This window comes from Ammospiza caudacuta, chromosome 1, assembly GCF_027887145.1.
Source record: "Ammospiza caudacuta isolate bAmmCau1 chromosome 1, bAmmCau1.pri, whole genome shotgun sequence".
Taxonomy (NCBI): Eukaryota; Metazoa; Chordata; class Aves; order Passeriformes; family Passerellidae; genus Ammospiza; species Ammospiza caudacuta.
This window is the reverse complement of record NC_080593.1, coordinates 107,968,715-107,991,055: the sequence shown is the minus strand read 5'-3', so window position 1 is coordinate 107,991,055 and position 22,341 is coordinate 107,968,715. Positions and strand designations below refer to the sequence as shown.

The window sequence follows — 22,341 nt, the reverse complement described above, 5'->3', positions numbered from 1 at the left end:
GGCTGGTGGCTCCGCCCATGTAGGCGAGAGCGGCCCTTCCAGACTGCGCTGGCGCGGCTGCCTCGCCGCCCTCCTCTTGTTTCCATTTGCTGCTGCTCCGTATTGCTGCCCACAGCGTCTGCCGGTCATCCGCGCTCCAGCCCGCGCCGCCATGGGGACCCCTCAAGGCAGCCCCGGGCGAGGCGGCCTCGGGTTCCTCGTCCTCCTCCTGCTTCTGTCGCCCGTGCGGGTGAGTCCGTGGAGTGGGGAATGCCGGGCCTCCCGGCGTGGTGGGGAGGAGAGGGAGCGACGGGTGGGCAGCGGGATCCCGCGGGTGCTGCGTGCGGCGGGGGAGCCGCGGTGTCCCCTGCGCACCCCGCGACCGGGGCTGTCCCAGGCGGCGGGGCTGGATCAAGGCGGCGGGTCCCGAGTTAGGCCCCTGGGCTCGGGGCGGCGCGAAGCTGAAGAGAGGTACTGGGGTGTCCCCTCCTCGTCCCCGGTGGGGCTCACCCCGCTTCCCCCGTGCCCCTGGTCCCCGTCGGGACGGGGCTGTCAGCCGGTGGCACGGCAGGCCCGCCGGGAAGCACCCGCGAACTTCAGCCTCTGCCCGGTCCTCGTCCGCTGCGGTCGTAGGCGGCAGCGGCAGCCCCCGGGATGCTCCCGTGGCGTGCCCTGGTTATGCAATGCCCAGTGCATGTGAGTGGCCACGCAGTCACATGCTCGGCAGAGGCTTGCAGATGTCGTCGGTGTCTGGTTCGCTTGGCTTGGGGTCTAGCTTAGGCGAGGTGACGGCTTCTTGGAAGTAATGATCTGTGCAGAGTGAGAGCTGCTGTTTGTTTATGTGCCAGTAGTAAGACTACATATTTCCTTAAAATCGAGGACTAGAGTATGTTGGACTTCTTGGGAGCTTTAGGAGAAAATATGGTACAACATTCGCTCCTCTCAGTCATGTTTTGTTATGCTGAAGCGCAAGATAGGAGCGGGATACTCCACATTCCTCTGGAGAAACAAGGAGTGTCTTGTAAGCCTTAGTGCTTGGCTTTCTTTCCCTCTCTACCTACGTTGAAAACATACTTTCTAGGTCAAGTTTTATGATTAGCTTTTTTTAAACATAGGAGTTTGTCATCTTGTGTATGTGCTGTTCTCATATCCTCTTTGAAAAAAACTTTGTAAGAGCTTGAACATAAGGTATTCATTCTTCTATTAGCACTGGAGAAGGTGATTGTTAGTAGTGACTCGTGATCTTGAGGTGAGTAAGTAATGATACTTCACAGCTAACCAATGCACCTTTATGTAATGTTTTTTGGAGGAGATATCATCTTGGAGCAATGAGGTGTGTCCTAGGCTGGTAAAGAAATGACAGAATGCTTTCCTTTTCAAGTGGATACTGACATATGGGAACTTGAAATAAGTTCCCCAAATATTTAGGGGAAGAGGCTTTGTGATCCCTCGAAGTAAACATTACAAAATTACTCTAACCATGCAAGTCTCAATTGTGTACTGTAAGAAGGCAGAATCTGGTTTTATTGGGAATCTTTGCCATTAACTCTTATTTACAGTCTGACACTTCACAAAGAGGACCCTTGATATCTTTGCAAGGGAAGCTGGTCCTTCAGTTAGACTGAGCCTATTTAGTGTTAGATGCTTGCTGAAGAGAAGCATTGTGAAGGTAAACTGTTCTCTCCCTCAAGTGTACTGCTGGTGTAATGGTTTTGCGCTTTCAGTTGTGATGTTTGTAATCCAAAGTGCCCTATGTCATGTTTCTTTCTGTTTCAAAGCAGTCAGTGGACTGGAGTGGCACTTGAGCTCAGTCTTGCCACTACATATGTATTCACAGTGAACTTGAAGTGTTCAGCCTGTATCTTTCACTCTGAAAAGTACATGGTACAAGATTTCTGCCAGCTATCCATTACTATTTTATTTTCTTATGAATGTCGTAATGCACTAGATGCTGTTTGTGTACTTAATGGCCACTACTGCAATTGATCTTTGTATAATTGTGCTAAAACACAAGCTGTTAAATCACTGGCTAATCAAGGTTGGATACAGGTTTCCTGTCAGCAGCTGGGATCCCAAGCTATATTTGATTTTCTGAAATCCCATGGGAAAATGTTAATGACAAGTGCTGCTCGTGCCAAGTGGCTGCAGTGTGGTGTTGCCTGACCTTGGACATGAAGTTCTGAAATGTCTCTTTGGAGCAGTTTCCTTGTCAGGGATGGCAGTGTAGCTCCAGAACAAGACAGTAACCACTTCATCTAAATTACTTCCTGGAAAATCAGGAGTGACTTGTTCAGCCTTTCTGGATGGAAGGTGAGGAAGCTGCCTCAGAAGGGAGAGATGAGTGAAGGGAGTGACTGGTAGAACTGAGTAGTACCTAGCTGGGCAGTAGCCAAAACAATCTAGGTGTTGTACGTTATTATTATTATTATTATTAACCTGCAGGACATCAGAGCTGTTTTGGTGCAGATGGACTTAGCTGCAGACAGGTGCTAGCTGGGGGCCTGCACTTCCTGATCATGCATGCATCCTTGCAGCTAACATCAGCTTGTCCCCACAGATTCTGAATTATTACTGTTATTGCAGCCTTCTCTTGACTTGGACTTTACTGTGCCATCTGAAATGCTCTTGGATAACTCCAGAACTGTGGCTTGCTTGGCCTGACCAGGAGTAGTAGATTTTTCCATCTGAAAGGAAACAGGCTGGTGAGCAAAGGAACAGGAGGAGCTTGGCAGATAAGGCATGGCTCTGAACAAGTTACTGAAAGAGACAAAGAATGACAACTAAATCTATAAAGTTTCCTTTAGTCCATGCACCTGTTTCCCCCACAGGAAGGGTTGTGAGGTAATATGCAACTTCTGGGGCAGATCTCTGAATTTGACCTGGTGACCTGATTCCATAAACCAGTCATCACCCATACACCACCCATTTCTTAGGCGTGGTGTAGTGTTTCTTTAGAACTCTCAACCTGGTTGGCAATAGCAGATATTAAGGGATGCAGGGAAAGAGGGTGCTTTTTCCTAGATTGATCTTTTTGCCCTGCAAGATCCCAGATGCATCATCCTAGATGAAGGAAAGGGAAACAGCTGTATGTGATGCTCTTGCCTTTTCCATACATTAGTAATCCTAGTTTGAAGAATCCAACAGTGTTCACTTGTCATCTGGTATTTGTAAGACCACAAACAGTTGCTGTTTCTGTGTACAGCATCATCATTGTTCTTTGTTTAACAGCTATGTATTCATTGGTGGTGGTGAATGCTGCTGGAAGCATCACAAATTATCAGTTTGTTTCAACCTGCAGTTGAAGAAACATGGGCTGCATTAAATGTGTTTATGATCTGTTGGAACATTAGTTCTATTACAAAGGAATGATAATGCTTGGGAACCAGAAAACTCTTGACAGAACTTTTGTAGAATGCCCATACTTGCTCATGTACAGGTTCTTTATAAGGGCTCCTAGAGCCTTGGCCTGAGGTGAAATTTCTCTTCAAACAGGCTAAGCCTGCCAGAAATAGGAATACAGTTTTCTGAACTCTGAGGATATACTGAGGGTTGGTGTTAGTGGTTTCTAAGATATGCTAGAGACAGGAAGGAACAGCCTTTATCTAAGGTTATGTTGCTGTTGCTTTATGAAATACTTAGGAAAGTCCCATTTTAATATATGAAGTACTTAGTTATGCGATCTTAAAAGGAAAACATACAGAAAAAAACCCCAAACCGTGAACTAGCCCTGTGTTACTTATGGAGTATTTTAAGTATTTTGCCTTGTTTAGAAGGCAGTTGGGTTCAACACAGCATTTCTCTGTTGCTTTTGGGGCCAGGCTTTCACCCACTTAAGAAACTTAATAGCCAGGTGAACAATTATCTGACCTAAAAGTCTGACTCTGCAAGCAGCAGCTTTGTCAACTATGACTTATTTACAACCACACTTAGTCATCCCTATCTCACCCTACCCTCATAGGAGCATTCTTCTGAAAGAATGGAAAGAGCACAGTGCTTGTCTTACTCTCTAACTTAATCTAGCTTTTACTGGAGGGGTTTCAGAGAGAACTGTCAGCTCTATCTTATCTGTGGCAGTGGAGTAGTTACGTGGGTATTTGTATCCCTGAATGCTGCCTCAGCCCCAGGAGACCAGTCCTCTCCTGTATTTTGGGCCTGACTCACTGTTAACTTGTTAATGTTCAAGAGCTGTCTTGTTCAATTTAGGCTATTGATGCATAATGATTTGGTGTTTTTTTAGGCTTATTGACTTGGTTCAACCACTGTAAATCAAGCATCCCCAAAGCTTACTGGTTCGGGGACAAACTCACACTTTTATTGGTGAAATCCTGATAGGTAATGGCATAAATGTAAAATCTTAAGCTGTTTCTGAAACTGCCTTCTTGGTGTTAATACTGAAACAGAGTGTTCAGACTTGCGGTTCTAGGCCCAAGTACTCTTCTAATAGTTTAAAGCAGCTGATCTGTTCAGCTTTCTTTAAACAGGCTAAAAGTTTGAGTGGCAAACATTGTTTTTTCCATTGTATGTTTTATTGCTGTGGAACTTCAGGAATGTGATTTGAAAGTCTTTATCCAAATTCAAATGTAAACTAATACTAGGTCGAACTTTGTCTTGCTTTATTTTTCTTTTGTGTTTAGCTGTTTAATGTACCTTTTGGTACATTACCAAGTGTCATGTGCAAGTAAGTTTTTTTATGTTCTGTCCTGAAAATGATGATAGAAAGCCTTGTAGGTAAATTTATAAACATAAGACAGATTGTATTATGTTTTGTATCCATGTAGCTATAACCAAGGAATTGCTGCCTTGAAACACAGATAATGTTTTTAAAACAATTGAATTATCAGTCAGACTGACATGGTAGCTGAAATTTACTCAAGTTTTTCTATGCAAGAAGTGCCCTGATAAGTTTTTTGTAACTGTAACTGCATTACCAGGTTTCCCACACATTCCACTCTGGAAGAAACAAAGTCTTTCTCTAAAGAGTAGGTTGATGAATTTGTGTGTTTTAAAAAATAAGTGTTAGATAACAAGATGTAATGAAGCACAGAAAGTGTTTTTTTAGAAAGGATGCTTACAAATTGTTCTAGACTAAATACGGAAGCCAGCCTGATACTGAAGAAATAACTAATCCTTTTCTCACAGGCATTGCAAAGCAGCTCCAAATTCCTTGCCCTTTTGCAAGAATAGTAGTGAATCTGTGCTTCCCCTTGAAGAAACAATTCACTTCTGATGCTGCTACAAACAGCAGAACCATTTCCACTGCTAGTAGATTGTTTGCTGTTAAAACTGGGGCATATAGGTGTGAGGAAGCAGAGTTGAAGATGATGACTTCTAAATTTGCATCATAGTAGTATTAACTTCTTAGATTAACTTGGTGCATGAACAAATTTGCAATGGAGTTTTGAGAAATAGTCTAAAAATTATGGAAGTTTGACTTTTTGGCTTGGTGTTAATAACACTAATACTGGTGTTAAACATTCAGTGTTTATCAGTGCAATCTTAAAGGGTGTTATCCAGCTTCTATCATAGAACATGGTAATACTGAACAGCTGGTTGTGGGTTTAACTAGAAGATGTGCTAGAATAGACAAATGAAACAGTGATCTAGATGATCACTTAAACTGACTTTTAGACCTGGCTTACAGTGAGTAACTTTGAGTTGGCCTCTGTTGCCCTGGTTAAGGGAAAGAGGAAACAAGTCTTAGGTTGGGTAAATTAATGATGGTTGTTGTCCCTGATAAACAGCCAACTACTGAAGTTCTTTTTGAAGAACTGTCAGTGTTGTTCAGCACAAAAATGGATGTTATGGAGGCACTGTGTTTCTGGGTAGCTCTTGGGCATTGTCAAGACAGCCTTTCAGGGGCCTCTCTGGTCAGCAAATAATACTATTCGTGGTCAAGCACAAAGCACAGCAGTCTGTCCTTGCAGCAACAACATATGGTGTCTCTAAAATGCTAAGTCAAGGTTGTTTGGGAGATCCAAATAGGTCAGTTATATCTCAAAGTGTACTAAGCAAACTCCTGATCAGAGCTGGCAGAAGTGTAGTAAATGTTTGTGCAGTCTGCTTTGCAGCCCAGGTGGTAGGAAAACTTTGGAGCTGTGTTAAAGCTTTTGTTGTAAATAGCTTGTTATTGCATTAAATGTTTTAATTTTCAGAATAAATATTTTGGCTTAGTATCTCAGATGTTTCAGTGTCAGTACCACTGAACAAAAATAAAAGGCTTTCAAGTTGCCACTGCCATTTTTCAATTTCTTTTATACACATAATAAAGAACAAATTTCTGAATTTCAATAGTCCCTTAAATTAAAACATCTTTAAAATGAGGTTTTTTTCTTAGCACTGTAATCCCATTTAAATGTTCCATGCTTTGGCTTGAAAGTGGTGATGGAGGGCATCCTTTGAGATTGTGATAATATATGTAAGGCAGATGTGGAGCTATGAAGTTCTGTTTCAGAATCCTCTCTGTGCTGCTGTTTCCTCAATCTGTCACTGTAATGAGTTTTCAGGAAGGATCAGGAGGTGGCAGGAGGAAGTGAGATTGCACATAAGCAATAAGTTTCTCTCCATGTGCGCTGACTTGTGGTCTAATGTGACATTTTAACTCAACAATTATGGTGTTGTCTTGCATGAACAAATTATTTTCTAAATCACCTTGTACTTGAAGATGTTTTTCAGGTATTGTTTAGGTTCTTCTTAAGTAACTCTTATACTTGATCTTAACTGTAGGTTGTGCACCTCCTGTTTCTGTAATGATCAAGGGAAGGTGGGGAGCTGAGCTGAAGATCAGTGGTGATGTGCACCATGTTAAAAACACCTGCTTTTGTTTGAATTAGCAGGAAGTTATCACATCTGGACTGCAAGTGCCTTTGGGGTAGTAGCACATAAATTCTACAATAGCTGAGATATTTGGCAACTATTCCTTGCAGTTAATCACTGTTTTGTTGATTAGGTACTTCCACAAATGTGTGTCTGGTATGGAGAATGTGGAGTTGCTTCTGGAGACAAGAGGTACAACTGTGCTTATGATGGGCCACCAATAGCGCTACCAGAAGATGGCTATGACTTAATGCAGGTGAGCTTCTGTTGTAGGTTTGCTGCTAAAAAAAAATTTCTCCAACAGTAGAATTCTGTATTGGGTTCTTTTGGACCTGTGCTATGACCTCTCATCCTAACCTGATGAGAAAGTGAACAGATTGTCTCTGATTTCTCAGGTCCAGCTGGGTTAAGGGAATGTACCTCAGTTTCTTTTCAGAGGTACAAGAAGTCTCTCTCTTCATGCACAACACAGCATATTGCCAGATTTGCCTTCTGGCATCTAATAGTTCAAAGCTTCAAAGAGTGAAATAACTACAGGGTTAAACAATGGTGACAGGAGTCGTTAAATATTAGCTCGCCTACATATTCGTTAAATATGTAGGCGAGCTAACTGCTGTTGTGTATTGTTTCTGAAGACTTAATGTACAGTTCTTGTATGTTTGTATCAGTTATACTTATGTTAAATGCATTTGTCTTTTCAAAAAAGTGAACATGAAGCAGCTCTTCCAGGTAATCAGTGGTTTTATGGTTAGTGGCTTGCCTTCTGAGACTTTAAAATCTGATACTATCCAGAAGGAGTACTAGAAGATAAGCTGCAGGAATACTTTCAACTTGGATAAACATGTGTTGTCCTCTTAGCAATAGGCTCTCAAATGCCATTATCATTCTATATATCGACCCTGGTGACTAAAGATCATCTGAAGGAGCTTTTCAAAAGGAAGTGCTGCCTTGAATAAAAGAAGTGAAAAAAGTGATTCTTCTCTCCAGTTTCTAAACAAAAATCTTGTTTGCTGGACTGTTTTCCTCCTATGCGTCTCCCACAGCAACAGCTACTGTGTTCTGAAAATATGTTGATGCAAACCCCATGATTAAAATGAGTTCTGAAGTCTTAAACATGCTTTTTCTTCCTTTCCTCTTGATCTGAATGTTGTTTTTTGTTTTTTTCTTAAGGAACTCTGTCCAGGTTTATTCTTTGGCAATGTTAGCACTTGCTGTGATGTTCATCAGCTTCAGACTTTGAAAAATAACTTGCAGCTGCCTCTGCAGTTTCTCTCCAGGTATGCTAATGAATGGCTAAGCAACTAATTTTATGATAGAATAACAAAGCACTTGTCTTCAAGTAGACTGTAGAAAAAGAGAAAAAGTGGTAATTTCATTAACGGATTATTGGAGCAAGCTGCTGGAGTGGCTTTCTTATCCCTAGCAGCAGGCTGCAATGTCATGAAACAACTACTTGAAGTCTGGATTGATTTAGCTGGTAAGAATAAACATTCCCTTAGCTTGCATCAAGCTACTTTTTCTAATGAAACCGTCAGGAGAGGGTGACAATGTAGCATTTGGTCTTGTTCTTACTAGGACATTAAGAAGTCTAAGTCTTTCTACTAGCAACAGTTATGTTTTTCTTCAAATTTCAGTAAAATTGTTTAAACCTGCTATTTGAGGCAGGCAATTTTATTAGTGACTTATAGTGCTTAAAATTGTTCATCTGTAGCATCAACAATTGTCATATTGCTGATTAAAATCTTACAGAATTTAAATCTTTTGTTCTGTTGCTCTGAGCAGAATGTTTATATTTGCAAGGTGTATCTGACTTGACCTACATAGCACCTTTACCTCTTAATCTGATTGCTGTTCATTGGTTTTCCTACCAATTGGCTTTCCTTCCAGATGTCCATCGTGTTTTTACAACTTGATAAACCTCTTCTGTGAACTGACTTGTAGTCCCAATCAGTCTGACTTTTTGAATGTTACAAGCACCATACCTTACTATGATCCCGTTTCAAAAGAGAACAAAAGTAGCATTACAGAGCTGCAGTACTTCATTGGAGATCGATTTGCAAATGGTGAGTAAGCAGTTTGTTAATTTACCTTGGTGTTTGTCCAGGTAACAAGACCAGTGCTTTTTCAGAAAGTCAAAGATGTTTTCCCCCCTAATTCTGTCTTTTTGAAGTTTGAGTCATCACATAGGTAACAGTAGGTCCCCCTTAAAACTTATGGAACACTTAACTTCTGCCTGGGCAGGGGACGTTCATTACACTGACACTGTTAAATAACAATGTTTTAAAGGTTCAGTCGAGGATGAACATCTGACAGACAATTAATAGCTGATAACTCTGATGACTTTAACTTCAGAAAAATAAAGTTTTTTGCCAAGTATTGAATGTCCAAAGTCTACCTGATACTAAAACAGTCTGGCAAGCATTATATGTGAAAAATTTGTACACACAATGGTTCTCTTAAGAGGTACTCAGTCTTGAAATGGACTGATTAGTCCTTTGTCAAAATCAGATGTTTTTACAGAACAGTACATTGGGGTTGTATTTTGATTTTGTAGCAAGCTTAAAGCATTAATTCAGTCTTTTTATGTTTTTTGCAGTAAACTTTAATAAAATTGAGACACTTGATAATTGTATACGGCCTACAAGTTGAAAGTACCTTAAATGGTTTTCATAGCTTTCCCTGAAAATAATATTAGGTAATGTTTCCTGTCAAGCAGAAAAGTAGGTTCTAGCATAATGCAGATTTGAGTGGCTTTCTCAGAGCAAGGTGGCTGTAACAAAGCATTGCAACCTTTAGTACTATAAATACAACTGAAAGCATTAGTTCACTATCCTAAGATATTTCTACTTGAAAACTGTAAGTATGTTCCTGGAACTTGGGGAGTCTGTAATAATGGAAATACATGGAATGCTTACTCAAATTATGACATTGGTTTAATGACTCTTCCCAGCAATGTATAATGCCTGCAAAGATGTGGAGGCTCCATCGAGCAATGTTAAAGCACTGGGGTTGCTGTGTGGGAAGGATGCTAAAGACTGCAATGCAACCAATTGGATTGAGTACATGTTTAGTAAAGACAATGGACAAACTCCTTTCAGCATAATTCCAATTTTTTCAGGTAAGAAACTGAATAGTCCTTGCCTTTGAAACTTTTGTCAAAGGCTGGGTGCTATGGCTAGAGCATTGATGTTTAAACAGCTGCCCACCATTGAAAGTCTGCAGTCAGAGGCTTTCAAAGGAATGTAGGATTAACTTACTTTTTTTTTTTTTTATTTCTGCTTGGAAACCATACTTTGGGGTTTTTTCTATATAGCTTCTTACTGTAGAAGTCTCTAAAACTCTGTGGTAGTTTTAGGTAAGCCTAGGTAAATGGCTACTTGTATTCCTTGGGAAATAGGCAGTACCCTCATCCTTGAGGATTTCATTAACAGAAAATTATTGTTACACATTTCACAATCTGAATAGATAAGAGGGATGACAAATCATTGCTGGGATGATAGAAATATGTGCTTATTACTTTTACAGACCAAAGTGTTACAGACATGACCAGTCAATTAATTATTAGACAACTGTAAATAGTTGGTACCTGCTGTGGAAAAGGCAGTGGATTCTTCATCTGTAAGACCAGGAAATGCTGCTCTACACAGGGGCTGTGGGCTTTCATATAAAGGGTTAACTCGTAACTGGGAAGGTCTGAATTTTTCCTGGTAGTAAGCTGACTCTGCAACTTGTGATTTGTCATAGATGTTCCTGTCCATGGAATGAACCCCATGAATAATGCTACCAAAGGCTGTAATGAGTCCGTGGATGATTCAACAGGACCATGCAGCTGTCAGGACTGTTCAATTGTCTGTGGTCCAAAACCTCAGCCCCCTCCATTGCCTCCCCCTTGGCTATTGTTTGGTTTGGATGCTGTCTATGTCATCATGTGGATCTCATACATGGGCTTTCTACTCATATTTTTTGCACTAGTTTTTGGAGTCTGGTGTTACAGGTAAAGCATTCAAAATGCTAAGCTCTGCAAGTCACTTGTTTATCTCTGAGAACTTCTTTGCCCTGGTCAGATGCTTATGTCCTGTCTACTTCAGCCAGCCAAAAGTCATGTTCTGTAGCAAATACCACATATACTTACAAAAATGTTCTAACAGCTAAAACAGCCTGGTAAAAAGTGATTGCAGAAGTTGGTTTAGTTGATGCATATGTGTAATAGCATTCTTAGGTACAGAATCACATACACTATTCTTCAGCTTTCATAACTAAGTATGCAGAAGTCTGGGAAAACAAATATTCACAACAAAACAGTCACTGCTGTATTGCAAATTAAGTAATAAATAATTTTTCCTAGTCTCCTATTTTGAAAAAAACTAAATGAAAGCTAAGCTTTCAGTAATTATAGCATATCACCCTTGGTCACATGGCTGGAGCACCTCTCCTATGAAGACAGGCTGAGAGAGTTAGGGCTGTTCAGCCTGGAGAAGAAAAGGCCCTAGGGATTCCTTACAGCACCTTCCAGTAACTAAAGGGGGGCTACAAGAGGCCTGGAGAGGGACTTCTTACACAAGGGCATGTAGTGACAGGACAAGGGGCAATGGTCTTAAGCTGAGGGAGAGTAGATGTGGATTAGATCTTAAAAACAAATTCTGTCCTGTAAGGGTATTGAATCAGTGGAAGAGGTGGTGCACTCACCGTTTCTGGAGGTGTTCAAGGCCAGACTCGACTGGACTCTAAGTAAACTGATGTAGTGAAGATGTCCCTGTTCATGGCAAGGGAGTTGGAATTAAATGATCTTTAAGGTTTGCTTCCAACCTAAACCATTCTGATGTGTGGTTGTTCAGTTATAACCAGAAAACTGAAGTTACTGTGTAGTAAGAATTAAGTCTGCTTGGAAAAGGATAGTGGGTATGACAATTTGATATGTTCAGCAGCCTTACCTTAGTGGACATCATGACGTGGTGTGTTGGAGATGCCTAGTTCATATTTCTAATGTAAAAATCTCTTGCAAATATGAACTTAGAATCAATTTAAAGAAATTCTTTGTGTTGTTAATGCTAGTGATCTTCTAAATGTGCATAAAGAATCTGTGCTTGATGTAAGCTGAAAAAGTTTTTTAAGATAGCTGACGTGGTGTTCCAAAAGATCACAAAGCTGGAGACTGTTGTACAAACAGTACAGATGCCTTTTTGGACAAGCAGGATAACAGAGTTTCTTGCCTTGCAGGAGGCGGCACTTTGTCTCAGAGTACACCCCAATTGACAGCAATGTAGCCTTTTCTGTGAATTCCCACCGTGACAATGGTATGTCTTGGATAACAGTAAAGGGTTTATTACAAACTCTACTTAAGCGTATCCGTTTCCTATGATTGGGCTCTGGAGTTTTAGCTTTGTTAGGCTACAAGTCCATTCTGAGAGGGCCTTCAGCCTTTTGACCAGTATCTCTCTTCTTTTAGAGTAGTACTTACCCCTATTTCACTGGATGCTGAAAGCCCTGGGTACTCCCCTCATGGATGTAGCTAAGCTCCAAGGAAGTTCTGGAGAGCTTTGTTGTGGGAGTATAGAGAGGACAACATGATCATGTTTTGACTCATCCATGTATCCATTTAAAGCATATTGGAAAAGCATAATTTAAAGCTTATTGTACTGTAACTTGTGTACCAACTGAGCTAGCTTGTTTTATTGCTTATATATATTTTAGCTTTATTTGCTACCCCTACTGCTGTCAAACACAACCTTATATTACAAGGGGCAACATAGGTATGAGCTGTTTTCTGCCCCTTGGCCTCAATCAGGGATTGATGAATAAAATTTCTTTTTTCTGAAAGGACTCCAAGAAAGTGCTATTTTACTGACTTCTCAAATATTTACTGTTTTTCTTGCTTTTGCAGGAAGCATTACTTGTGGTGAAAGGCTTGGTGAAAGGTTTGAGAATGGCCTGAGGATGACATTTACATCATGGGGGGCTTTCTGTGTCAGAAATCCACGTCCTGTTATCCTCTTCTCTGTGGTCTTCATTGCAATGTGCTGCTCAGGCTTTGTATATATTAAAGCAACTACAAATCCTGTAGATCTTTGGTCAGCCCCAAGCAGCCAAGCCCGCAAGGAGAAGGAATACTTTGACACGCACTTTGGACCTTTCTTCCGTACTGAACAAATTATTATTCAAGCACCAAAGAGCCACCCAGACACCTATTCACCTTACCCATCAGGAGAAGATGTGCCTTTTGGCCCTCCCCTTACCAAAGATATTCTCCATCAGGTAATTGGGACTTACCAAGAGCAAAGACCTTAGCATACTTAACAGGTATAACCACACGGAGTTGGCTTCCACCTGCAATGTTATGTATCCATCAAAACACTCACTAGATATTCTTATTAAAAATCATAGCCTTACTATAAAAGCTTTTTGCTGGAAACCTTTCTGTCAGAGAGACACTTGCAAGCTAAGTCTCTGTTCATAGTATGAACACAGAAATAAAGTTTTTGTAATGTGCTTCTATCGATATGTGCCTCTGTCTCTGGCAATTGCAAGAATATATTGTGCACTTAAGTCCTGTCTTGCAAGGGAAGTGCTTTCTCATGCTGCTCCTAAACTATGGTTTGTTTTGTTTTAAGGTACTGGATTTGCAGGATGCTATTGTCAACATCACTGCTTCTTATGACAATGAGACTGTAATGCTGAAGGACATTTGCCTGGCTCCTCTTGCTCCCTACAACAACAACTGCACTATCCTGAGCGTACTCAACTACTTTCAGAACAGCCATTCTGTTCTGGATCACACTGTTGGAGATGAGTTCTTTGTCTATGCTGATTACCACACTCACTTCTTATACTGTGTTCGGTGAGCAGTACAATTGCATGCTTTTTAATCAAGTTGCCAGTTCAAGTTGCCAGCTTTTTAATTCAAGTTGCTTTGGTGTGGACGCTGGCTCTGGTTTACCTTAAACATGTTTTCAGTGCTTCTGAAGAGTTCTGAACATAAGACCAGTTTCTGAGCTTTCTCTTTAGTTTGTAGTTCAGTTGGTTAGAAGGTACTCCTTGTCTTAAAGGCTGTAAGGCAGACACCTTTAAAACTGTGTTTAAATTAAAAGCAAATGCAGCACAAAAGCAGTGTACCAATAGCAATCTTGTCTTGTTTGTCTTGATTTTCAGTTGTAACACAACAGCTTTTTACCGTTTTGTGCTTTTTACTGTTTTGTGCCTCAGCTGTCACTGTTAGCAGAAGCTAACAGTTATTGCTGGTGATCTCTTTAGGGCTCCAGCATCACTGAATGACACAAGCTTGCTTCACGATCCCTGCTTAGGAACATTTGGTGGACCTGTATTTCCGTGGCTGGTGTTGGGAGGATATGATGGTGAGTGGCAAAACAGTATTGCAGCATAAATCTGGGAGTACATTCTTGTGTGCTGTTCTTGCTGCTAAAGGTGTGTTCTCATTTAACACAGCTGTTTAAATGCAGTCCAGAGAAACTCGAGTTTTTTAAACTTTCAATAAGTAAGGGTGTTTTAAATAAGTTTTCAGTAGACCAGTGCTGGGATTGGAGGCAGACTACTCTGGAAGTGCAAAATGCAAGCAATCTGTAATTGGAACATACTTGTCAACAGGAGAAATGTTTGGTCTGCTTTGGGCCTGGTAAAAGATAAAGACGTGAAGCAGCTCAGGTTTACATGATGGGATGTATGTGTATTTTGCTTTGAGTTAGAATAAAGTTTTGTTACTGATCTGACAAAGCAGTTAAGAATAGATTAAAGTGTTCAAAAGGAAATTCTTTCATAATTACTCTTAAGCCAGGATTTTGCTCAAGCAATTTATCTAATTAAACATAACTTGGTAGTGTATTTCTGTTTAATATATCTGAAATAGCATTTAAAGGCAAGTGCCTATTTATTAAACTGTAGGGGATTTGTATTTGCTTTGAGTAATATCTGAGTATGCAAGGCGTACACTGTTAGGAAGCCACATGTCTCATTAGATGGAAAGTCATAAGCAGTGGTTATAAAGTAACTTTTTGTCCAACTAGGCAACAATGTAACATTGTGGTGTGATGAACATGTTAAACAATGAATAATTACTATGGAATGCAATCTGTAGTGCTTATCAGCTTTGGTTCTTATTTCAGTAGTATGTTTCAGAATTCAGTGATGTTCAGTGGAGTTACAGGGATGGGATTGCTTTGGGCAATGCTAATTTTAAACTTATTTGTATCTGCTATACTAGAAAGTAAGTTCCATTTTTTTAATGGCAAACATTTTATTTCTTCTATAGATGATAACTATAATAATGCTACAGCTCTTGTTATTACTTTTCCTGTCAACAACTACTACAATGACTCAAAAAATCTGATGAAAGCCTTGGCATGGGAAAAAGAGTAAGTAGTTGTCCTGTATTCTGAAATGCATACATGACTTAAAGCAGCTTTAAATGTTGATTAAAAAAGCCTACCTGCACTGTACTGACAGTTTTTCAGTAGAACTACAGGGATGTTTCAAGAGGCAGCAAAACTGGTTAAAACCAGACTGTGCTGGTCATAAGACCTTCACTTTGTCTGGCACACTTAATTTGCTTTGAGACACAGGTTCTAGTCCTCTTAGTGACCATCTAGCCCAGTAGTACTTGCCAATAAGCAACTTCAGAAATGATTTATTTTATTGTGGCTAGAATTACGCAGGTCTCTGGACCATTAACCATGGGTGGAAAGGCCGGGCCTGATGCTGTAGTTCTTTACCTTTAATTTTAAAAAATGTCATCCAGATGAACATCTAAGGCTTTCGTCCCCTCTACCACCTTGAAGAGCTAGCTTACACAGGCCAGCTGCTCTGGCTGTCAGTTCAGATAAAAACTACTGTACTAGAAAGTTTGTGACAAAAGAGAAGTATGAGAAGCATCTGCCTATGTCACAAGCACCAGCACCTCCCAAGTTGGGGAACTGAAACAAGGGCTAATAAATTGTTCCAGTACTGTAAGCAAGCTGCAGTCATCTTTCATGTGTGTATTTCTAGGTCTAGCTTTGAGGAAAATTGTGCTTAGCGTTTGAAATAGCTCATGCAAAGTACTTATTGGTCCTCCAGTGTTAGAGAGAACATGGAAAGTATTTCAATGTAGTGTATTTCTAGTTCTTAAAGTAGAGTTACCGGTATGTGTAGCCAGCACCTCTCTTTTAAAACTGAGTAAGGTACCCTCAAACTGTCTGGCTACTCTTGTACCACACAGATGATGTAAATTTGCCATCAACTGACTTTCAGGTATTTCTAGTGGAAGATGTTTTATCCTTTTAAAGTGTGATCGACCTCTTGGTTTTGTTTTTTAGATTTATTAACTTTCTGAAGAACTACAATAACTCAAACTTAACGATATCATTTTCTGCTGAACGGAGTATTGAAGATGAGATCAACCGCGAGAGCAACAGTGATGTTAGCGTTGTGTTGATAAGCTATCTTGTGATGTTCCTCTACATCTCTATAGCTTTGGGACATATCCAGAGCTGTAGAAGACTCCTGGTATGTGTATAGTTTTCATTGCTATAAAGACTGAAGCTAGAGCTTGCTGGTAGCTGTAAGTCACTTAACTATTTTTGCAGAATGCTGATGTTTTTTATTACAGCATTGAGTCTTTCATGGGCAGGAGTTAGGAGGAGCATTGTTTTTCTGCTAGACAATTAATATGTTTCAGTTGAGTTCTTTCACTTGATGTTCAGTTCACATCAGCTTTAAGACTTGCAGCTTCAGGGTTGATAATTTTTTTTAAATATCTGAATCTTCAAAAAAACCGTGAAATGTTTTCTGCTACCTAGACTAAATGTTAGAAATGTTTTGCCTTTGCAATAATCTATTCTGTGGGATGATGCTTGTTTGGCTCATGTTCAGTACTACTTTTTTCAGGTGGATTCGAAGATCTCTCTGGGCATTGCAGGCATCCTGATTGTACTGAGCTCAGTAGCATGTTCTATAGGCATTTTCAGCTACTTTGGAATCCCACTGACACTGATTGTGATAGAAGTAATTCCTTTCTTGGTGCTGGCTATTGGAGTGGACAACATTTTCATTATGGTTCAGACACTTCAGGTATTTATTCTTGCATACAGACTTTTAGTAAAGTGCCAGTCATTGTTGAAGGCTGTAAACTCGTAGTCTTCTGTGTTCCAGTGCTCAGCTCAGTGTGAGCAGCTCTGGACTCTCACAAGGTATCTTGTGAGAGTGAAAGAAAGACAAGAATCTGTGTACCTTCTACCTTCAGAAAAAAAACTCTAATTTATGTCTATATTTTTCATATTGCTGCTTGATATCAAAATAGTTGTGGAACTCAACTGGTATTTTGATCACTTGTAATTTTAGCATATTGTAAGCGGTAGTCATGAACTAAACTATATGCTTAAGACTAGGAAGGACTTCTGACACTAAGTCTTAGTGGGTAACAAGCTTTTTAATTTGACAGGTTCAATAACCCACTGAAACTGGTACTGCCTCTGTCACATGTGTAGTTTTATCTGAAGTACTGAACTTAGTACTATATTTTAAATTTGAAGCAAGACAACAAGTAATGTTCAGGCTGCTCTTGTTTTAGAGAGTCTTAGCTGATTTTTATCTAACTCTTGTTAATGCAGTGGAAACAACAAAAGATAGCTTAGAATATTTTAAAGTTTCAGGTTTTTTGCAGCCATATGAAATAGCTTTATAAATTGCATGATTCCTAACAATAATAAATTATTGCCTTAAAACAGAGAGATGAACGCCTTCAGGGTGAAACTCTGGATAAACAGATTGGCAGAGTCTTGGGAGATGTGGCACCCAGTATGTTTCTCTCATCCTTTTCAGAGACTGTGGCATTCTTTCTTGGTAAGACTCCTTTAATATTTGAAGATAAGGGCCTTATCATAACTACATGTTTCAAGAATAAATGCAATACTAAAATATAAAAGCAAAATAAGAATTTGTAGAGGCCGTTTAGCTTAGTTGTTCGTTGTTAATATCAAGTTAAACTTCTGCTGGGAATAGCCATACGAGTACTTTAAGAGTCTGGCATAGTTAAAAAGATGCATAGTTAAAAAGCTCTGAATATGTCAAGCCTTTCAGCCTGAAAGACTGGGGGTTTTTACTGACTTGCAGTGACTGACAAGTCTCAATTTGACCTTAGGAATAGATCAAATACCAGGGTGTATGAACTCCTATATTGCGTTTATTCATCTTGCCAAAATGCCCCTTGATTGGAAAAATGCCCCTATGACAGATTTATGTTTGAGGCTCACATGATAATGTTTTAGAGGTAAATCTTTTGTTGCCCTACAAGTGTAATTTGGTCTTCTTTCATAATAGCTTTGTTTACCTGCAGAGTAATTTGTCATTGGATCATCTTGCATTGAAGTGGCTTATATTGAAGCAAGATGTTGCCTGACAGCACTCCTTAACTGCCCTGTTACACAGTCTGCACCTAAATTTGGGATTGAGAAATGGCTTAGAACGAGTCACTCCTTTGCACAGCCTCAGTGCAGTTAAATAGGTCAAAGACAGCAGCTGTAACCAGGCTTGTACGGGCTGTTGCCTTTGCTCTGGAAAAAAAGCCTCTTTGTCCTGCTATAAGGCTACCACTTAAACTGGATGTTTGTCTAGCAAATGCTGGTGCATTTCTAGGAGAAGGGAGCTGTCTTAACAAAGTGGGTCACTTCCTCCAGGGACACTGTCTACGATGCCAGCGGTTCGCACGTTCTCCCTGTTTGCTGGAATGGCTGTGCTCATAGACTTTCTCCTTCAAGTCACTTGCTTTGTCAGTCTCCTGGGCTTGGATATTAAGCGTCAAGAGGTGAGTATAAGTGCACCTGTAACTGCAGTGTCCCATGGATGATGACATCTGCAGAACTGCTCTAACTGTGCATTTAATCTGTTTTCAGAGTAACAGACTGGATATTCTGTGTTGCATCAAAAGCAGTGAAGAAATGAGCGGAGTCCAGCGTTCTGAGAGCATGTTATTTCTGTTCTTCAAAAATCTGTTTTCTCCATATCTGCTTAAGGATTGGATGAGACCAATAGTAGTATGTATAATCTATTTCCCAATAGTAGTATGTATAATCTATTTCATGTAAGCAGTCATCTAAACTTGAGCAAAAGAGCAGTGAGCTTGAAGGCCTAAATAGAGAAGAAAAGTCTTCAATACAGTGAAACAAATGAAGCTTCTAGTTTTTTGGTTCTTGGTATAAGAATAGAAGTAAGCCTTTGTAACTGCAAAAGTATTTCAGTAAATAGAGGCTTGATTGTGGATTGTCTAAAGCCCCAGTTTAAGAGTTGCATTGCAATCAATCAAATTACTTTAGCCTATGTAAAAAAACCAGCATGTATTGTCTTCTACACTGCATTAATCCAGAGTGTTGTTGATGAATCTATGATTCAGTTTAAAGTTACTATGTTTATTTACAGAAGGTGTTTGTAACCTTCACTGATGATTTCTAGGAATAAATTTCCTTACAGTCCCAAAGGGACTCTGTAGCTATGTTGTGCTACCACTGTTGTATTAAGCCTGGGTAGCATATTTAAACTAGAGCCTCTTTGCATGGCTCCTATTAGCTTAACAAATTACTCCTGTTGCCTGTTGTTTCCGTGCAGTTCTCACGTCCATGGATTTGCCTTTTTTGCAGATAGCAGTGTTTGTGGGTATCCTGTCATTCAGTGCAGCAGTTATGCACAATGTAGAGATTGGGCTGGATCAGTCTCTCTCAATGCCAGATGTAAGTCTTATGATCGTGTCACTGTTCAGCAGTTTGTGGCTGAATTGAAACCTTGATACCTTGTTGTGCTACCTCAACATTCCGTAATGGTAACTCAAAACTTTCCCTTGAAGGACTCCTATGTAATAGATTACTTCAGCCACATCAGCCAGTACCTGCATGCGGGTCCCCCTGTCTACTTTGTCCTAGAAGAAGGACACAACTACACCACTTTGGAAGGGCAGAACATGGTGTGTGGTGGAACGGGATGTAATAACGATTCACTTGTTCAGCAAGTCTTCAATGCTGCAGAAATTGGTAGCTAGTAAGTCCTTCATGCTTGTTTCTGCATAGTTGCATGGAAGAGGTGTAGCAGAGCAGTGTGTCCTCCTGATTTACTCAGGCTCAGCTGCTGGTTGTAAACTGACATTTTATTTTATTTGCTTTGTATTGTGGGTTTGGGAGGGAAGGGGGTTGGAAGCAGCTGTGACAGTCTTCTAGAGTGAGGATAAAACCTGTGTGGACTGATGGGATACATTGATGTACTTGGGTTTGGAAAAGGGGCTTGATCCTTCAAGGAATCTTGGAATGATAGTAAGAATAACTTGTGAAAACCTCTCAGCAGGGTTATGATGATCTGGAAAATGGCTGTATGCTCAGCTTCTAAGCCTGGTGAATAAACTAGGCTAGCCTAGGGAGGCTAAGCAGGAATTTTATTTGCAGCTAACAACTCAAGGAAGTCTTTACCCAATTCTTTCCACTGTAGTTCATTTCAGCCTAACTGAAGGAGGAGCTTTGCTTGAAAACTGAGACAACAGAGAGGGCAGGGGAATGGAAAGCTGAGCTTGGCAGCAGAACAAGATGCAGTGAAAAAGTTCCTGCTGTTTTCTGGCTGCAGTGTTCTGAGCTACCTGAGCATTATGGCTCTTGGATGGGGTACTGGAGCATGGGACTATATAAAGAGCTGAGTAGATTTGACAAGAATGAGTTGACATGGCATAAATTGGTACTGGAGAGATCAAGTGATATATTTTGGAATTAAACATAAAATTACTGATGATGGATATGTTGTGTTATTTTTATTAGCACAAGGATAGGCTATGCCCCATCATCCTGGATTGATGACTACTTTGACTGGGTGAAGCCACAGTCGTCCTGTTGCAGAGTCTACAATGCCACTGGACAGTTTTGCAATGCTTCAGGTATTGGCATCCATCTTGTTGCTACCGAATTAGCTTGGTTTATAAGTTTCACAGCCAAAACATTTCCTCATGGTATGAGTCAAGTGAATACCTTTTCTTACTGTAAGTAGGAACCTCTTGAGTTATCCTCTTAATTTATTTGAACTGCTGTTTGAGTGAGCTTAAATATGCTACTGGAATGCTGCAGACTGAAAACAGCCTACCTAGACAGCCAGTGTAACTTGCTGTAAAAATTCTGATCCTTCTGTTGGCCTTCTTAGAGTACACAAACTTGGTGCTCTGCTTTTGTTCAGGTCCTTCAGCTGGGTGTAGTTCTCATCGGATCTAATGGAGATAAGTGCACAAGTAAGAATTCTCTGACAGCCCTTGCCTTAGTAGCAATAAATCAAATTAAGGACTACAAATCTTACATGGAATTTCAGGATGGATCAGTTAGTTCATCAGTAAAAATGCTTTTTATGGAATTGCATCCTGTAGTAATGCAGTCAGAAGTTCCTAGTGTTAGGAAAAAGAATACTTGTCCCTGTAGGTGACCTCCTTCCTGTATTTCTTCAGTCAGCGATCCATCCTGCACTCGTTGTCGACCACTGACTCAAGAAGGCAAGCAGAGACCACAGGGTGAAGACTTCATGACCTTTTTGCCAATGTTCCTATCAGACAACCCTAATCCTAAATGTGGCAAAGGGTAAGAGCTTTATTCTATGGACCCTGCTTAGACCAATGTGTTAGAGATATTTGCTCTGGCTTTTGTCTGGAGGTTTGATGGCTAATGTCCTCCTAAAAGCCATACAAACATTGACATCTCACGAGTTCTGTACTGTTTTCTGAAAAAAACCCAAATGCATCATCAACTAAATGGAACAGCAGCTTTCCCCTGTACAAAGAGAGACAATATCTATGGTCAGTCTGTTCTAGAATATCCTGTGCAATCTTGAAATGCATTGTGCTCTGAAGCTTTTTTAGTTTTAGAAACTGCTAGAAACAACTACCAGCTGTTAGCTCTCTAAAGGACATATACAAGAGAGCTGGAGAGAGACTTTTTACAAGGGGGTGTAGTGATAAACAAGGAGGCATGGCTTTAAAATGAAAGAGGGTAGGTTTAAAATAGATGTGAGGAAGAAATTCTTTCCTCTGAGGGTGGTGAGGCACTGGAACAGATTGCCCAGAGAAGCTGTGCCCGTCCCTGGAAGTGTTCAAGATGAGGTGGGATGGGATGTGAGCAGCTGTAGTCTAGCAGATAGTGTTCCTACTCATGGCAGAGGTGCAGATAGCTAGATGATCTTATGCTTCCTTCCAACTCAAACCATTCCATAAGATTATTTGTTATAAAAGCTAATAAATTTGAATGGTGCTGGCATCTGATAACTGTTTTTATAGAGGACATGCTGCATATAACTCTGCTGTCAACTTTATAAACAACAAAACTGAGGTTGGAGCCACTTATTTTATGACTTACCATACTGTACTGAAAACATCATCTGATTATATTGATGCTATGAGGAAAGCTCGGATTATAGCAGACAATATCACTGAAACCATGGGCATCAAAGAGAAGAACTACCGCGTGTTTCCTTACAGGTATGGTTAGATCTTTCTTGCCTTGGTGACAAATACTTGAGCAACACAGAAAAGGTGCTGGCTAATAACATATTAAAAACCTG

The 22,341-nt window shown here is 40.3% G+C and overlaps 1 protein-coding gene across 2 annotated transcripts in view; it reads left to right on the top strand.

The window, feature by feature from the left end:
- Nucleotides 1-28: 28 nt before the first annotated feature.
- Nucleotides 29-22,341, top strand: part of NPC1 (NPC intracellular cholesterol transporter 1) — a 26,676-nt gene continuing 4,363 nt past the window's right edge. The window contains exons 1-21 of one of the 2 annotated variants that reach the window (XM_058819893.1): nucleotides 29-229; nucleotides 6,926-7,048; nucleotides 7,963-8,069; nucleotides 8,680-8,855; nucleotides 9,743-9,910; nucleotides 10,537-10,786; nucleotides 12,010-12,086; nucleotides 12,674-13,044; nucleotides 13,401-13,627; nucleotides 14,041-14,141; nucleotides 15,053-15,155; nucleotides 16,095-16,284; nucleotides 16,666-16,848; nucleotides 17,505-17,619; nucleotides 18,453-18,580; nucleotides 18,669-18,809; nucleotides 19,410-19,499; nucleotides 19,613-19,803; nucleotides 20,565-20,680; nucleotides 21,236-21,365; nucleotides 22,058-22,258. In XM_058819893.1, coding sequence (XP_058675876.1) covers nucleotides 152-229; nucleotides 6,926-7,048; nucleotides 7,963-8,069; nucleotides 8,680-8,855; nucleotides 9,743-9,910; nucleotides 10,537-10,786; nucleotides 12,010-12,086; nucleotides 12,674-13,044; nucleotides 13,401-13,627; nucleotides 14,041-14,141; nucleotides 15,053-15,155; nucleotides 16,095-16,284; nucleotides 16,666-16,848; nucleotides 17,505-17,619; nucleotides 18,453-18,580; nucleotides 18,669-18,809; nucleotides 19,410-19,499; nucleotides 19,613-19,803; nucleotides 20,565-20,680; nucleotides 21,236-21,365; nucleotides 22,058-22,258 — 3,266 coding nt within the window. In that variant the 5' untranslated portion in view covers nucleotides 29-151. Of the gene's footprint in view, nucleotides 230-1,129; nucleotides 1,229-6,925; nucleotides 7,049-7,962; nucleotides 8,070-8,679; nucleotides 8,856-9,742; nucleotides 9,911-10,536; nucleotides 10,787-12,009; nucleotides 12,087-12,673; nucleotides 13,045-13,400; nucleotides 13,628-14,040; nucleotides 14,142-15,052; nucleotides 15,156-16,094; nucleotides 16,285-16,665; nucleotides 16,849-17,504; nucleotides 17,620-18,452; nucleotides 18,581-18,668; nucleotides 18,810-19,409; nucleotides 19,500-19,612; nucleotides 19,804-20,564; nucleotides 20,681-21,235; nucleotides 21,366-22,057; nucleotides 22,259-22,341 lie in introns of those variants that run through there. The other variant, XM_058819902.1, reaches the window with a different exon arrangement.